The sequence below is a fragment of the Euprymna scolopes genome, chromosome 20 (genome assembly GCF_053919585.1).
Source record: "Euprymna scolopes isolate OS-2025 chromosome 20, ASM5391958v1, whole genome shotgun sequence".
NCBI classification, from domain to species: Eukaryota; Metazoa; Mollusca; class Cephalopoda; order Sepiida; family Sepiolidae; genus Euprymna; species Euprymna scolopes.
Genome location: NC_136501.1, coordinates 15,566,627 through 15,585,662, shown reverse-complemented (window position 1 = coordinate 15,585,662; position 19,036 = coordinate 15,566,627). Strand labels below are relative to the sequence as shown.

General features: G+C 34.0%; 1 protein-coding gene across 7 annotated transcripts in view; it reads left to right on the top strand.

The window, feature by feature from the left end:
- Positions 1-19,036, top strand: part of LOC145241334 (dystrophin-like) — a 1,936,823-nt gene that overhangs the window by 1,762,352 nt on the left and 155,435 nt on the right. For all 7 annotated transcript variants that reach the window (XM_080104172.1, XM_080104173.1, XM_080104174.1 and 4 more), the window contains 4 exons: positions 4,653-4,783; positions 7,686-7,780; positions 9,269-9,329; positions 13,888-13,949. In XM_080104172.1, the coding sequence (XP_079960298.1) occupies positions 4,653-4,783; positions 7,686-7,780; positions 9,269-9,329; positions 13,888-13,949 (349 nt within the window). The remainder of the gene's footprint in view (positions 1-4,652; positions 4,784-7,685; positions 7,781-9,268; positions 9,330-13,887; positions 13,950-19,036) is intronic.

Below are 19,036 nucleotides of genomic sequence, written 5' to 3'. Positions count from 1 at the left end.
TGAAAGTATGATAAGTTATGAAAAGGATGGGTTGTAAGGAGATAGCTTCGAATTTGGGGGTATCAAAACCAAAGCAAAATATGATGAAAGTAAAAATAAAATAGATAAGCCCCAGAATTTATTATACCATACCTGTTCACACTGAAACACTTATCACAATATTCTGTGGCTCTATATTAAAAAACCTTGTTAAACTTTGTGACATATTCCCATTCTATGGAGGTCAGGCGCGAACGAACACCTCATAATTTTATTATATCATATTTCTTCAAACTGAAACATAATTATCAAAGTATACTTACGCAGATAGATATGAAAAATCTTTATTAAAGTTTGTGCCTATTTCCATTCTATGGAGGCCAGACGCGAACGCAGACCCCACAATTTTATTATACCATCCCTATTTAAGTTAAAACATACTTATCAAAGTATTATTATGTACATCTATATCAAAAACACTTGTAAACATTTTTTTTTAATTTTTTATTTCCATACTTTGTGGACCAGGCACGAACGCAAATCCCACAATTTTGATGAACCACTGTTCTGCCAGATCAAACATACCCATTCCTGTGTCTCGATACATCTATCATTATATGTAATCAGTTTTTTAAAATAGTCAACCATATAGGAGCCTATTTGTGACCAGACACACAGACATTCAGCTTTATATATATATATAGAAAGAGAGAGAGAGAGAGAGAGAGAGAGAGATTTAATTTGTTTTTGTGAACTAAGACATACTGGATAAACATTTTATTCGAATAGACATTTTTTAATGATTTTATTTTAATGAGCGGCTTTCCAAAAGTAATGCCTCCTTTTTTTTTTATTCTTCGCGAATGAATCAGAAAGGAATTGCAAAATGCATTGTTATGATGATTGAATTTATGCATTCATGACCTGAAAGTTTGATCTCTCTGTTGCAGGTATTGACGCTGTGAGACTGTCATGGATGTGCGTCAGAAGCAGAAATGTATCATTGAATTCCTGGCAAAAATGCATTTAGAATGGTGGTTACTGCTTAGAAAACTAAATTCTGGGGCACAAAAGCTCTCTGGTGTTCTGGTACCACTCCCGCCTTAGCAACCCTTTAACATTTTTAGTTAAAAAAAATAGGATGCATTACATTCGGAATATATTTTGGAATAAGTCTCGTATTTTAAAATTGTATTTCTCTGCTATTTATAGGTTTGTCATTGTTTATTGTTATAAGAAAGTTAAAGTTGATTCTTATCCAGAATACAAATTCAGCCATTTTTTTTTTGTCTGCTTTTCTTACAACTTGTTTATAGATTTTTCTGTGACCAATGGAAGAAAGAGTTAGTCTATTGTCAGTTGGCCAAATGCTGAAAATAGAATTTTCGAATCACTGTCATGTTGAAAAGAACAGATAGTATATTTGTTTTCGGTTGCCTTTCCATTAGGAAAAAAGGGACCTTTGTTTTAATTGAATGTTCGTGTGTCCGGTGTGTATGAACACACATGTTAAAAAAAAAAAATTTTTTTTTTAAATCAAAGATGGATTTTTCTACTGAACTAAGTTGAATTATACTTGAAAACCAACACTTGTGTATGTTTTGGTAAAGGATCTCATATTTTCTCCATTTTTATCTTCCCTTGTTCTCCACGCTCTCTCTCTCTCTCTCTCTCTCTCTCACCCTTCACTCTCTCTCTCTCACCCTACACACTCTCTCTCTCACCCTACACACTCTCTCTCACACCCTACACTCTCTCTCTCACCCTCCACACTGTCAAAACAATGAAAAGAATATCCTGTTGTCATAGCCCTAAGGCATATTATTCTTGTTTGTTTGTGCAGTATGAAGTCTGACGTCACCCATTCATGATAAAACCACATCTCACACTACCCAAAAAACTAAATATCTGAAAACCAAAAATCCGACTACATCATCCACCATATTCTACAGGTCTTCCACCATCAGAGTACAATCTCTTTACAAATTTTCAAAATCATTTGAGTTAAGAAAGAAAATAAAAAAAAAAAATCATTTTTGATCTCTTCTCTTGAGATGAAGTCAAAAATGATTTTTTTTTTTTTCTGTGTTAAATCTAAGAAATTTTATTGCGTCTACATTAGCGATTAAATAAATGCGATATTACTTTTTGTTTTTTTATATAAAAAAGTCATTATTTATCAAGGCCCTAAGGCCACTCGGGGATAAGGGTTAATCAGCGTACGGTGGTAACCTGAACCATAGTGTAGTAATCGTCATAGGTGAAAATTGGGTAGAACCTGATTATTTAAGAGGACAGTTCAACAAGTAATTGTTTACATTGGGTTTGAAAGCAGCAATCTTGTAGTCAGCTGGAAAGCAGGCCAGTAAAACAAAGTTCTACAGGTGGACATTTCTAAGAAAGAAGCTTTGTTTGGAATTTGCACAGATACGGAGTGTAGGAAATTGTTGATAGTGATTGTAACTAGACGAGCGTTTTTGTTTTTTTTTTAATTTTTTATTTTAGAATTTTAGCTAGTGAGAACCATGGATTGAAGCTCAGACGAGCATTTACCATGGAAATAGCGATAGTTTGTTCCTTTTATTGAGTCTTAAAAAAAGACGGACAACGTTTGCCTTATAACCCAAGAGATATGGATGCATCAAAGAATCGTACTTGGTGATCGAATAAAAAAAAAAAAAGAGTATTTGTAAGAATCACGTATCCAGAGGATTTCAATATTTTAAGGAAGAATTCAGAGTCAGTTCTGGAAATAGACGAAGCAGTTTACGATTTAACAATCATCCTTTTTTGAAAAGTTAACATTTTTTTTACCCTCGTCTGACCCTCTGCATTTTTTTTTTTTTTTTTTTTTTTTTTTTCTGTAAAAATTGCTTCAACCATTTTCTGTAACATTGCTGAAATCCTCTGGATACCAATTAATCACAGGTATCAAAAATAGATTTAGTAAGTTTAAGTTTGTGGTAGAAATAAATGGAAAAGAAATGCTGAAAAGTTTGCCAAAGCATCTCAAAAGTATGCTTCCTTTAAAAGAAAGCCGTGTTGCGTTTTGGGAATTGGAAGGTTATCCAGTGAGAAGACTGATAAGCTTAATTGATCAACACCATGTCGGCTGAAGATAAATTAACGAGACTAACAACAGCCGCCATTTCTTTCTCTTTCCCATTAATTAAGATTGGCTAAATACATTAAATTGAAAACAAATGTATTTAGGCAATCTATTTCATTTGTTAATTATGCCTGTTTGGACATTTCTTGTTTTAATGAATTTTTTTTTTTTTTTTTTTTTACACAGGCATCACCACATTATCAAAGCCAAAAGGCCACTCGAGGATAAGGGTTAAAGAGTGTACTATAGAAATTGGACAATGTAGTAATCATTAGTAATGGAAATTCGGTAAATTTGTTAACTTATATGGAACGGCTCATCAAGAATTTGTTTACGTTAGACTTGGAGACAAGCATATTGTAGTCAGCCGGAAAGCAGGAAAACGGAAGACAATTCCACAGGCGTGCAGTTCTAAGAAAGAAGCTTTGTTCATGGAATCTACGTTTAGGTTTAGGCACAGATAAAGAGTGGGGGGAACTATTGATAGTGTTTTCAGCTAGACGAGTGTTTCTTGTGAAAGTTTGGCGAGGGGGGGGCATAAACTGAAGCTCAGTCGAACACTTTCCATGAAAATAACGATACATCAGAGACAAACTCGCAACATCTCTTCTACCTCATTGCTTCATCATCATCGGTTTAAGTTGGTTTCACATGTTGGCATGTGTCGGACATCTTTTAGAAATTGACTTTCAAACTATCTCCGACCAGGTCTTTATTTATCCCTCTTTCTCTCAAAATCTACCCTTATCACTTTCTCCCATGTCTTCCTCGGCTTTCGTCCTTCTAACTGATCCGACTACCTCAACTGTTTCACATCTATTAATCCTAACCCTCCCTTCTATTCTTTCAATGTTGCCATACCAACAGAGTCTCCAGTTCTGCACACTTCTGTCCAGATTTAATCTTGCTCTGAGCTCATCACATCTAACCATAATTAACCATACATAAAGGATGAAGAGGGTGTGGTTCTTGTACAACAAGACGATGAAACACACTAATGCGAATGATATAGTTGCTTTTAACAACCTATCTCTCTTGTTGTAAAAACAATACTAGCATTCTTCCGCTGTTGCTCGTAGTCAATACTGTAGAATGGAAGCGAAATCAAATTGGACTTTCATATTCTTCATAAATATCTTTGCAGAGAACTATATAGTGTTAACAGATCTACACCTTGAGGAGAACTGTTCTCCAAAAAATCTTAAACCAAAAAAAAAAAAATGGTTTAACTAGCTTTGTGCCACATCTCATTTGAGACTTCCTGTTCATGACGGCATTTCTTTTTAACACTTACTTCTTAGTGGAGATTTCCTCTGTCTATATAACTATCCATTTTCCAAATCATATTGCTGCATGTATTGATTTTTTCTTATGAATTGTCATTTTTTTAAGCCTTCATTTTTGTATTCAAATGATATCCCACTTTAACAAAATAAAACAATTTACTTCTGAGTTTTTTTTTTGTTTTTGTTTTTTTTAATTTAACAAACTTTATAGATTTTAAGGTCTTTGCGATAACTACATTTTATAAAGCAAGTTTTTTTGTTTTTTTTTATCATTTCAGGCTTTTCAACAACGGATTGCTCCACTTCAGGGTCAGGTGGACAATGTCAATGATCAAGCCAATCAACTTCAATCGTCAGAGGTGGTTCTTTCTTCTAGGAATATACAACAAATAGAAGACTTTAATACAAGGTAGTTGAATTAAGTTGTAATACAAAATCAAGGTTGAATGCTTTTCTGATCCTTCAGTCATTTTATTTCGTATCAATTTGAGGATTACACCAGATAGTCAACAATAACTTTTCATATTTGGTGCACGACCTCACTTTTTTTTTTTTTTTCAAATGTGTGTGGAAAGTGGTGACTTATGTACAAACGAAGGTTCAAAAACAATAGAATATGAATATGTGAATAATAACTACATTTTATAAAGTTTCTCTCCTTTCATCATAATCGCTCTGATCCCAACCACGCCCCAATTGAAATGAATGGCTCTAGTCTTAGGAAACTCTATGTCTTGACAAGCTTTTGGGGCTGACTTTCACTCCTGATCTGAAATGGAACACCTACATAAAATCGGTTGCCAAAATCGCTGGTTGGAGAATTCTCCAGTAAGTATATCACACGCGATGTGATCCTCTATCTGTATATAGCCAGGTGCGCCCTACAATGGAGTACTATTTCCTCATCTGGGAAGGAGCTGCTCAGCACGCCCTGTTCTGCCTTGATAGAGTTCAAAACCGGCTTCGAAACCAAGCAGGTGATGTCCTTTTTTCTTCCCTGCAACCTCTTTCCTACAGAATAGATGCCACGAGCCTGTCTCTGCTCTATCGTTTTTTTCATGGTAAATGCTCGTCTGAACTCCAATCTATCGTCCTCTCTTGCCAAACTTTCACAAAAAAATACCCAACTAGCTAAAACTACTATATATAATTTTCCCCACTCTATCTGTGCCTGGTCCTGGATATGACCTTAAACTATATCCGATGGTGAGGCCCCAGCTTGCGGGCTCTGGGGAGTGTGGAGCCACCCTTTAATTGCCATTGCTCCCAGGTCCACTCTGACCTGGACTGGTAGTACCTATTAGGGTCCCAACTATGAGTTAAATAGAAACCGACTTGCAAAAAACAAATATATTCTATTAAAAAAATTTTCTTCAAAATCACTGGATTCGGCATTAAATAACCTGAAAAGGGTTGATATGCCGTAAAACAAAAACAACCAACCAACTATCTGTGCCTAAATGTAAACACAGATTCCATGAACAAAGCTTCTTTCTCAGAACTGCCTGCCTTTGGAACACTGTTCTACTGGCATGCTTCCCTGCTAAATACAACATGGTAGCCTCCAAATGTAATGTAAACACATTCCTGTTAGGTCGTCCTCATAAACAAATTCCACCCAATTTACATCATTAAGGATTACTTTACTACCACTTTACATCCATTAACCCTTATCCTCAAGTGGCCTTCGGGCCTTGATAAGTGGTAATCTCCAAGTAAAAAAAAATGTCTTTTTTTTTGTGCATGTGTTAATGAGAATTGATCCTCAGTTTGTTTTTGGGTGAAATTTTGCAGTCAGATAATCAACAATTATTTCATAACTAGAGGAAACTGAAACTTGGTTCTTGAGGAGAATTTTGAAGATATTCTGAACAGAAAAGAAAACAAATCGAGAGGTATTAGAAATGGCAAACACAGAAACATGTCTACAGAAGAAGTGGAACAGAACAGATTAGTTTGACAGGAAAGATTGTGGGTCGAAGAAGCAGAGGACAACAGCGAGAAACATGTCATTATCATCAAAAATGATGAACAACAATGAATTCATGAATGCCTTGAGAGAGAGATAGAAAGCAATAGTTATCAATGCCTGTACCCGGCAAGACACCACTTGAATGAATGAATTTCATGTTTGGTGATTGTTGGGTCGCCTCATTTATTTATTTATTTTTTTTTTCAAATGTGTGTGGAAGGTGGTGACGTATGTACAAACGAAGGTTCAAAAAACAACGGTGCATAGATGTGCTTGCAAAAAAATAATAATGTTTGTATAATGATGCTTCTGTATATGGAGGGGGGGAGTAAGGGATGAGTTTTTAGTTGAGAAAAATGGAAAGTTGTACAGTAGAACCCCAGGATACGTTTTTTTTTTCAGGTTACGATGTGAAATAAAATGTTTTTTCACGCCCCTGGTTACGGTATTTACCCCACGTTACAGTGTTATGTTATTTGATTATATACATGTTTATTATATACTGTTAATTATATCTTGTTAATTTTTAATACGAACTGTAAAAAATTTTGCTTGGGCCCCGCCATACGGCGATTTCACCAACTCTGAACTGGATTAATGCCGTATTCCGGGGTTCTGCTGTACTGTAATAAGCCGTGTTGAATATTATGAAATGCAAAACCATTCATGAAAGAAAGTAATAGCATAAGTATATATCCATTTGACATATATTGTTACACATGCGATAAAGAGCGGGGGGAATTAAGTAAAAAAGCAAACGTAGGAGTATGAAAAGAAATTTACGAAAAACAAAACGTGTTTATCTTTGTACCACATTACCTAAGGGGGAGGTAATAAAAAGGAATTCGAGAAACAAAATAAATTTATCGCACATGTGAAATGGGTAAAAAAAGCAAAAAAAAAAAAACGAAAGAATAGAAGCACAAAGACGAACGCAACAAAAATGCGAGAAAGAACGAACACAGACACCAGTGATAATATTTCAGAGTTAATTTTTTTTATTAAAAATTTAAACTACGGTAGGGAGGGGGAATGAGATTAAGTAAAAAAAAAATAAAAGAAACAGATTACGAGGGTGTGGAAGGGGGCATATTTTACCTACTATCTGAAAATGCCGATGACAAATATATCAATACAAAAAAAAAATACATCAGTCCAAGCAAAACAATGGCAAAATTTCAATTCTGATCCCCATATTCCAGGACAGACAGACAAATATAGCACGTGTAGTATAGCTGCATTGCCCACTTCTGTTTAGAATTTTGGTAGTTTTATTTTTCTCTTTTGAAATTAGGTTTGTGTTGGTAATTATACAATGTTTTCTATTAATCTTTTCTAGGTGGAAAGCCTTGCAGTTGGCTATTGAGGATCGATTAAAACAGTTACAAGACGCCTTGCGAGATTTTGGGCCTAATTCTCAACACTTTCTCACAAGTAAGTAATAATATGCCAAAGGGTCTGTGTGATAGGATGAGGGGCTGCTGCTACTGCTGTGAAAATTGGGTTTTACTCTGGGTTTATAATTGTTCTGTTGTGCATTGACACTAGTGAGTATCTGCAAGACAACCTCCAATTCTCTGGTTCAATTTGCACTTAGCTCATGAGGCAAAATCAATTTTTATCATTTTCAAGGAAATTATCAATCTCAGAATATCTCCTTGCTTCCCTCTGAAGAATATGGTAATGCTATTTTGGTATTATTTGACAATGCCACAGATGTGAGAATCCACTGCATTCTTTTCCTTTCATTTGGATCTCTCTTATAAACTCCACTCTTGCCTAGTACACAAACTCTCTCTGTTCTCTTTCTCTCTCTCTCTCTCTCTGTTCTCTCTCTCTCTCTCTCTCTCTGTTCTCTTTCTCTCTCTCTCTCTCTCTGTTCTCTTTCTCTCTCTCTCTGTTCTCTTCCTCTCTCTCTCTCTGTTCTCTCTCTCTGTTCTCTCTCTCTGTTCTCTTTCTCTCGCTCTCTCTGTTCTCTTTCTCTCTCTCTCTCTCTCTCTCTCTCTCTCTGTTCTCCCTCTCTCTCTCTCTCTGTTCTCTTCCTCTCTCTCTCTGTCCTCTTCCTCTTTCTCTCTCTCTGTCCTCTTCCTCTTTCTCTCTCTCTGTCCTCTTCCTCTCTCTCTCTCTCTGTCCTCTTCCTCTCTCTCTCTCTCTCTGTCCTCTTCCTCTCTCTCTCTCTCTCTCCTCTTCCTCTCTCTCTCTCTCTGTCCTCTTCCTCTTCCTCTCTCTCTCTCTCTGTCCTCTTCCTCTCTCTCTCTCTCTCTGTCCTCTTCCTCTCTCTCTGTCCTCTTCCTCTCTCTCTCTCCTCTTCCTCTCTCTCTGTCCTCTTCCTCTCTCTCTCTCCTCTTCCTCTCTCTCTCCCTCTGTTCTCTTCCTCTCTCTCTCTCTGTTCTCTTCCTCTCTCTCTGTTCTCTCTCTCTCTCTCTCTCTCTCTCTCTCCGCATTGTCTCTCTCATTCTCTTATCTCACTTTTTCAATCTCTGTACTCCCATTCTATCTCTCTCTCACTCATTATCAATGTTCTGTCAATTTTCTCAATCTCTATTTCCTGTCTCTTCCACTTTCCTCTCCCTTCCTTCGTCTATTCTCTTTCACTTTCTCTGTTTTTTTTTTCAATCTCTACACTCCCTCACTTTCTTTCTTTGTTGTGTCTCTCTTTCATAGTCTTTGTTCTCTCAAGTCCTCAATCTCTGTACTCCCTTTCTCTTTCCCTCTCACTCTCCCTTTTTGTCTCTTCACACTCTATCTGTTCTCTTTTTATAAACTCTTTAACGCTCTACACCTTTCCTACCCTCCCTAACATGCTATAGCTGTGGGCATAAAATACAGGATCCGTTTGTAATTGAAAATATTATGGAATGCCATGATTTCTTTGCGACAATTTTCCAAATAACTTTGTTTCATATTCTTCATTCTTTCCAGTTTCTGTGGAAATTCCCTGGGAGAGATCTGTAGCTGTAAATAAAGTGCCTTATTATATCAAGTAAGTATAAATAAACGAAGAAATAATCTCATCACAAACAAAACAAAGGATCAGTATTGAACGTTATAAAAAGAAACTCTCAACCATTATAAGTGAAAGAAACTTTCTCATTTGCCAAAATACCAATGATATCGGCAATTATAACTATGAACAGGCTGGCTGTAGGTTTTAAAAAATCTTTCTCATAAAGTTTTTCTAATGAAATTTTTTTTTATTTACAAATTTTGAAAATGAATGCCTTTTTATTGGGTTCCAGTAATATAATAATTCTCCAAGTTCCATATATCAAGTTTTCCCAGTTGGTCATTTATTACTTTTCAAAAGGTAACCATTACAATGTTGTTTCATATTGCGACTAACAAGTTTACAAAATTATGTTATTGCTGCATATTTAGTCATGTATTTTCAGATGTTTACCTTAAAAAACTTAGAAAAACACCATTTTGGACAACTTACAATGATTCATGTAACTGGCATGCTCTGCCGTTCCTAGATATATATGAGAGCATAAGAAGGTCATTGCAATGCAGGGTTTTTTTTTGGGGGGGGGTTTACATAGGCATCACCACATTATCAAGGCCAAGAGGCCACTCAAGGATAAGGGTTAAAGAGTGTACAGTAGAAATTGGACAATATAGTAATCATTAGTAATGAAAATTTGGTAAATTTGATAACTTATATGGAACGGCTCATCAAGAACTTATTTACGTTAGACTTGAAGACAACCATATTGTAGTCAGCCGTAAAGCAGGAAAACGTTGTTGTTGAGGTGATATTACATATGAACAAAATAGATAAAAGGTGATATTACATATGAACAAAATAGATAAACGAACAATAGTCTTGTAGGTTGTTTTTATTGTCATCTATTTTTTTTTTTTAAACAATCAAAAATACAGTAAATATAGACTTATTGTTTGATATAACCGGGATGGTAGATGTCTTTAATATTTCGAGAATAAAATCTCTTTTTTTTTTTTCAAAAAAGAAAGAAAACAAATGAATGCCGTTTCTTTCTTTTTGAAAAAGAGATTTAAGGGAATGTACAAATATTTATAATATATAGTAGCCTACTAGTGATATTGGTTAAAACAAGGTGTATTGTATAGGAAGTTTATAAATGACTATAGTTAATAATGAAATAGAATGACGGTTAAAGTTAAATTAAAGATTAAACAAAAAAAACTTTATTAAAGAATTAAATATTTAAAAAAATATAGAACATAAGAAAAAAATGTTTTTTTGATCTGTATCTTTGGTAATTTCAATATTTTCTCTTTTTTTTTTAATTCTTAAATTATTTTAGCAAATTTCTTTGATTTGTCCCCTTAGCAACTATTCTTCCAGCTCAAAACCAACTACTTGGACAAGGTTTTGGGGGCCATGATTTCTTGAACCGTATGTGAAAGAAACCACAGTATCAACATCGACTATCTATTCGTTGTAAGAATGTATGTGATTGTCGCTGTATAGTTCTACAATTAGTCAACTGTGTCGAAGAATTCCTTATTTTATGTTGCCTGACATACTACTTGTGCATGTAAGAAACCTCTGAATCACATTTTAACTAAATATGTGTGTAGACTGTTTTGAAATTTCTCCAGGATCACTTGCTTGTTCAAAAAGAGAAACATAATTTACTTTTGAACTGCACTGCTAAAATACACGTAAATTTTCAAGTCTTATAAAATTCTTTGCAGTTAATGAAAAAGAAAATTAAGAAATTTACGTGTGGAGTCTGAACCTACAGACCACGTCATCCCCCACCCCCCAAAAAAACATGCTATCAACTTACCCAAAGTAGAATTCCTTTGGCCTGTTGTTCTATCATTGTTGCTAAGCAACGACATGGAAAAAATGATTTTACCGATGATAGATAAATTAAAATAATGGTTTCGATTATCGGTAATTATTAGGGGGTATTCAGTGACAAAACTTAACTAAGATCATTCCCAGAGTTATACACTAAAGTTCTGTAAATTTTTAAGAAAATCTGTTCAGCCATTTCGGAGTCTATAAGGAACGAACTCACACAAAGTTGCATTTATATGATTGTAGAGGTGTATATATATATATATATATATATTTCTGTGGAAATGTTTGTTTTTCAATTCTATTTCAACTTTTCTTTATACTAATCCTATGAAATTGTAATCACAAAGCATGTAACAAATAAATAATAAAAGCCTATAATCCAAATTTCAAGATATTGACCATCTTACAGTTTATTCCTTTAAGTAATATTGCAGCATTAAGAATTGATTATATAATGTTATAAATTGAATTAACAAAAATCTTAATGCTTCAGTATTTTAAATTATAAAATTTACTATGTTTTACTAGAGTGTCTTGCCCTGTTCTTTTCCAGTTTTAACAACTAGTCCTTTACTTTCTCATGTTTAAGCTTAACCATATTACTTTTCATACTCGCATTTTTCTATTGTAATCCATGATTTTTCCAGGCTTTCAGTAAATTCACTTGTTCTTTGTTTAATTTCAGTCCTGTTTTTTTTGCCCCCATAAACATAACATACATATGTGTAATAACAATGTACGGCACTCGTCTGCTTTCAATAAACTCCCACGAATAGCTCCCTTTTATTCTTTCTGTTTCACTTGTTACTTCTCTTTTTGCGAGAGCGGCGAATTGGTTGCAACAGTAGTCGCTGAAGTGATGTGGTTGCTATGGAAACCAGTCATATAAAACGTCACTCACCTCCTTACGTTTTTTTGTTGTTTTTATTTCGATTTTAAACACCAGTAAATTCGTCATAACATTTGTTTTACTGAAAAAATTGAACTTTTTTTTTTTTCATAATATAGCTGAGGTGATCTAAAAACTTTAATAATTGTTTGAAATTTGGTTGAAAAATGAGTGAACGGTGAAGCTTTAAAGCAGTTGTAAACGACCAAAACTACCACTTAACCATTTATTCAAACACCGTAGTGTTTGAATGATATTAGTGTTAGGGCAATTAATGGGAATTAGAAAAATCAGAACCTTTTGCGGTATCAGAATCGGAAAAAATCTGTGCCAACTTTCCAATGCCAAAAACGATTCTTTCAATTGTCTTCTTTTTTTTTTTTTTTGTCTTTGTTTAAGACTTACTTTTCCTTTTCCGATACTAATGCTACAATAATAATTCTGCATTTTGAACAAACAATAAAACTAATAATAGCTCCCCGCTACCCGCAAGTATATGTTTAGGTTTCCAACAAATGTATGTTCATATTACATGGGTGTTTACGGTAATCCGACCCTCCCCCCACCAAAAAAAAAAAAAAAAAATTATAGCTTAGTATTAAAAGAATCTGAATCCTCAATTGTATCGAAAATCAAATTTTAAACAGAATTGATAATTTTATTGGAATCGGGAAAAGTGTTTGAATCGTGCCGTCATTTTATATATAGTGATAAAATCAGAAGATCATTTATATAAATGTTAATTTCAACTATATTTCTCGCCATGGGTAACGTTGACCAAGCGGTTTGTTCCCTGCTAATAGTCAGAAATGGCTTCAAGACCGGGTTCGAATCTTCCGACCGGTGGTAATCGTTACTCCCTGTACTGACTGATGATTCCCGAAAGGGTGAAACACTAGTGTCTGTAGGTATTAGTAATAAATATATACATATTATTTATTAAATATCTTAGTGAACAATATCTAGAATATTTTTTATTACTTTTTCACCCCAAACAAGGCACATTGCCACTTTGATGTAGAGGGCTACTATAAGGGACATAAGCTACAGGGGTTCTATGTGGGGAGTTGGGCAGCAAGATTACGGTTCACGTTACACTTGAACTTCTGCATGTCAGTACAGTTGAGGAAGCAGGAACCCGGAAGGGAATTCCAAAGTCTAGCAGTTCTGGGGAAGAAACTACTGGAGTAGAAGGCTCTCTTACATCTAGGGCTCTCAACTGTGAAGTGGTGGGATTTTGTTGCTTATCAGATTTGTCGGGGGTATTTACGTCGAGGGGGTAAAAGTGCTTGCAGTTCGTCAGAGCATTCACCGTTAAAGTACTTGTAGAACAGGCAGAGGGATGCTAGATTTCGTCGATGGGACAGAATTTAAGGAAATAGCCATATTTTTTTTTATATCTAAAATATTTAAAATATTTTTGCGGGTAGGATAAATTAATTCTATAGACTTAAAAATAAATAAATAAAAGAATTATAAACAAATATTAATTTAAATTAAAAAAAATTTTTTCGGACCCTTTAAGCAATGATTTCCAATGTAAAATCCATAGACTATCGATTATCATGATGCACAGCAAAGCATCACATGCAACACTATAATTGTATTATTCATCATTATTAAAACTGTTTCCAGAAATAATTAGGTTTTGTCTAAATTATTGAATTAATCAATTGTGTAAATAGTTTGTGGCAAAATTCATGATCGTAAAAGATTTTCCTGGTGTTTATCTTTTTAAAATCTTGTAAGATGGAGAAACAAATTATGGATAATGTTATATTGTTGCTTGTGGCTAACATATCTCATTTATTTTGCATTTTATTTTGTCATTTTATTTATTTTTTACTTTTTTAGCCATGCTACAGAAACAACTCACTGGGACCATCCAAAGATGACAGAGCTCCTTAATGTTTTAGGTAAGGTTGATGGTTTTAACATTAAACGTTAAAAAGACCTCCCCTCCTCTCTCTCCATTTATTTAACACACACACACACACACAGGTAAATATTGGTAAGATACATTCCAATGACTATAAGAAAGAATCAATCCGCAATCACTTTTTTTTTTATTTGTGTTTATTTTATCATATAGTTTGTTTATTATACAAATATTAATTACATATGTGCATACATGTTTCAGTGGAATCCACATTCAAGGATAAAACTTCATCAGGCCAAAAAAGAATCGAATATCGATTCTTTTTGGGTCTGATGAAGTTTTATTCTTGAATGTGGATTCCACTGAAACATGTATGCACATATGTAATTAATATTTGTATAATAGCAAACTACCAGTTCTGTCCTGCACTGAGCACTCTTTAATAATCATGTAAGTTTCATTGGATTTATATCTAGGAAACCAATTGATACAACCATTATATATATATATATATATATATATATATATATATATATATATATATATATATATATATATATAAACAAATTTACATGTTCATGGGCATCCTAATGCTTCAGACAAATGGTCGGTTAAAACCAGAATTCCTCATCAAGTGCCTTAATAAATGGTTGCTTTCCACAGTAAAAAAAAACAGAATCTTTCTTTTGTGGAAAGCAAATAGGCCCCATTTTGTCAAGTAAGCTCCAACCCCTGCCCCACCGCCGCAATGTTGCATCTCTGTGCTTATTTTACAAGTATTTTAATGAAGTGCACTCTGATGAACTCGTTGCACTTGTGCCCCCCTTGGCGTACATATTCCCAACAAACCCGCTTAGCAACACAATCCCACCCCTTCACTTCAATGGCAGAAAGCTTTCTTCCCTCGGACAGCTAGACTTTGGAATTCCCTTCCTGCTACCTGCTTTCCTCACTATACTGATATGCAGAAGTTTAAATGTAATGTAAACCAACATATTGTTAATCTTTCCTAGGCATGGTCCCAAATAGGGAAACCGGAAGTTGTGAGCATTCAAATTAAGGGTAGTCAATCCAGCAGAGATGATTACTTGCAAAAATGTTGACGAAAAAAACGATCCCCTCCTTGTAGAAAACTGCCTTGTTGAGGGTGAAGGAATTAATCTTTTTGGCCAATTTTTCAATATTTGTTGTCCGAGATGTCGAGCTTCAAAACGATACCGATCTCGTCAGGATCTGTCGCCTGCTGAAAGTTTTTGACAGACATACAAACACACACACACACACATTTTGCCTTTTATATTATAGATGGATGTGGTTAAGAAGGCAATGAATAAAGTTGAAGAGCTAAATGTGTTAGTTTCGATTCAAGTTGATGGCACCCAATTCATATATTTTTTTAACTTTTGAAATCACTCCTATATATTAGGTACAATATAATAATTAATAAAGTATTTGCTCTATAATAATAAATATGAAATCTGCATGAATTAAAATATAATATCTAAACATATTTTATGAAAGGTGATGTTAGGTGCTATCAGTGTTAACTCTGGTCAAAATCAGACTGTCCCTTCTTTAATTGGATATTTTCGATTATCGACTTTTGGCACATCAGAGAGTTTTTCTAATATAAAACCTATTTAAGAACAGTCCCATACACATGAAGTAAATTTGTGTGAAATTTAAAAAAGTAATTGGTCCAGCTATTTGGGAATCCATAGGGAACGAACTCACATACCTACATGGAAAAAGTGCCTTTTATATATAAGTAGAGATTATTTTAATTTACAATGCCTATATATTTTTTTATATTACTGTCTTACACGTATTTCGCCATCATAATGGAAAATGTCTTAATGCCATCATGCAGCTTTTCAGAGATTAATAGGTTTCAATTAAATCGTTTAAAAAAAAAATGAAAGAAAATGGAACATTTTAACCTCAACCATGTGAGTTCCTCACGTGGATTCTACATATTACACATGTCTCTACACGCCTTTGCAACGCAAAAAAATTCCTCAATCCATTGTCTGTTATTCCTAACTGACCTATCTTTGTTTTATAATTATTTCTACTATAATGGCTTTTTCATTAAATTCCTGGGATCACATCTAAATAGCAGTATGTATTCACTTTTAACTTTTGATTACTGGGTTCAATTCTAGCGTTTTCCTTTAAAAAAATATTATTTCCAAACTTATTTACGTTATTCCTTTAATTACTGGGGTCTGCCCCGTCCTATATAACACTATTTTTGACCCTTTCCAACTTCTGAATTACAGTCTTCACTTCTTGCAGGAACTTGCTGATGTAATCGCCATATTTGTAAGTCTGAGTGCTTTCCAATCCTAGATTCATCGTCAGGGATAGATTAATCTAACTGGTTTTGAACATTTTATATAATTTTTAAAAAATATTTTTTATTATACATGTTATATACGTTACACAAAATATTCACGCTATATACGTTACACAAAATATTCACGCTATATACGTTACACAAAATATTCACGCTATATACATATATAGAAAAAATTATATAAATTGTTCAAAACTAGTTAGATTAATCTATCCTTGACGATGAATCTAGAAGGATTGAAAAGTACTGTCAACAAATTGGAAAGATCTACTATAAATATGCTGCCAAAAGTGAAGACCGTTATTCAGAAGTTGAAAAGGATCAAAAATAGAATTAATAGACAAAAACGTCTATTTTATTTAACGAGATAAATATAGATAGATAGATAGATAGATAGATAAGAAAAGTTCTGTTCAATAGCTATAACTTTAGTTCTTTTACAAAGAGATTATAAAACACTATATTTTTAAAATTTTATCTGTCATAGTGGAAAAAAAAAAGGTTTCTTTTTTTTTTTTTTTACACAGTGATCACCACTCATCAAGGCCCGGAAGCCACTCAGGGATGAGGGTTATTGCAAGTACATTACGTTAGTGTGGAGATTTGATGAAGTGTTTACTTAAGGGGGCGGTTCATTAGGAATTTGTTAACATTGGACTTGAAGACATCCAAGTTGTAGTCCGGTGGGAAGCAGGCAGACGGAACAAAGGTTTCTCGACGTTGTTTAGTGTTTATAATTATTGAATGATAAATACCCCCACCTCGATTAAACCCAACAAGCTGTAAAATACAAACTCTTCACTGCTAAGATCCCTAGGTGTCGGACAGCTTTCTATTCTAATAGTTCCTTCTTCCAAACTGCTACACGTTGCCATTCTCTCTCGAGTCCCTTCTTTCCTGATTGTACAGACAGGCAAAAGTTCAAGTGTAGTATGAACAGACATCTCACTGCTCAGCTGCTTTCATAGAATGCTTTTAAATTTTGTCTCAAATAGTAGCCCCTTTCATCAAAATGGCACAGTGCCTTGTTTGGGGTGAAATAATAGTAAAAAAAAAGAAAAGAAAAAAAAATACTCATATTACAACAAATTCAACATTAAATAGCCGCTTACGTCCGAGTAAAAAAACAGATGGAGGATGCAACTGTGGGATTTACGCGCTCCCCTCCAACTCTACCAGTAGGTTATAAATGTGCGTGTACGTTATGTCCATAATAGGAAATAGATTTTACTGAAATCCTCTGGGGAAATATTAAGGCCTCTCATAGTCTGTTATCATGGAAGCATATCAAGATAATTAATGCTCTTAATGGCTGCATTTAGTAACTAGATATAAACTGACCTTTTTATATTATCTTGCGTTGAACATATCTTTGGGATCGGCCGATAGGGTTGCACAATTAGGGACGTTTTAATATGGCGAGTGGGTGTACGTGAATCTGCAATTGGCTGACAGTTTCATGCTGCTTGTAATGCAAGGAAACAAAACAAAAAAAAATGATTAAAAAAAAAAAGGACTAGGTCATTCATTTATTATACAAACCTTTTATTGGTTTCTTTTTTTGCCTTTCATGTTTATGGAGGGGGGGGGGACCTTTGATTTGCTTTTAATAACCAAGAGGATCATAAAATGACAAATAACAGTGCGCACGCGCAGTGTCTCCAATGATTCTGGGTTAAACGGAACTGAGGGAAATATACACTAGCAGGGAGACCAGACGTTGCCCTGGATTGAATAATGATCAACGAATATTTCACACTCCTATATTTTCATTATCATCAAAATTTTTAAAATCGCCTGGGAGGAAGCTTCAGACGTCTCCATGCAGTAACTTAGTCCAAAATATATGTTATTCTATAAATTTATGTGCAGAGTTTGAACCTACAGACCACGTCATGCAAAAAAAACAAAAACAAAAAAAAAAAAACACGTTATCAACTTACTCACCGTAGAATTTTCACGGCTCGTTGTTCCATCATTGTTGCTAAGCGATGACATGGAAAAAATGGCTTTACCGATGATAGATAAATTAAAATAACGGTTTTGATTATTGATTATCTGTAATTACCGGGGGTATTTAGACAAAACTTAACTAAGATCACTCCCAGACTAAAGTTCTGTAAATTTTTAAAAAAATCTGTTCAGCCATTTCAGAGTCTATAAAGGACGAACTCGCACACACACACACACACACAGTCGCATTATATATATATATATATATATATATATATATATATATATATTAGTGGTGGGACGATTCCAATATTTTTCCAATTCCTTTAAATCTCTAAATATTTAACTACAGAGTTATTTCCTCCGACTTTCATAAAAATACATGTTAAACATGCAGATATTTTCCTAAACGTAAAAATACACTTGTGAAGGATGATCTATCGATTTTAGCTTTACTGATAATTTAAAATCAATAAATATTTATTATTTTATCATTATTACCAGCAATGGAAGATTTTGGTTTAAACAAAATCAAATAAAAAAAGACACTTAAAAATCTCGTTTTGACATCGGAAAATAGGCATTAATTTTTTCAGTTTTTTTTTATTCCTGATTCCGATTAATCGTCCCAACACTAATATATATATATATATATATATATATATATATATATATATATATATATATATATATATATATATATACGAACACACATATCTACATAGTAATACAGTAGCAAATCCTGGGAATGCATACCAGAAAGAACAGTCGGGAATAAGTCATACACCATCCACTATGACTATGCAATTCAT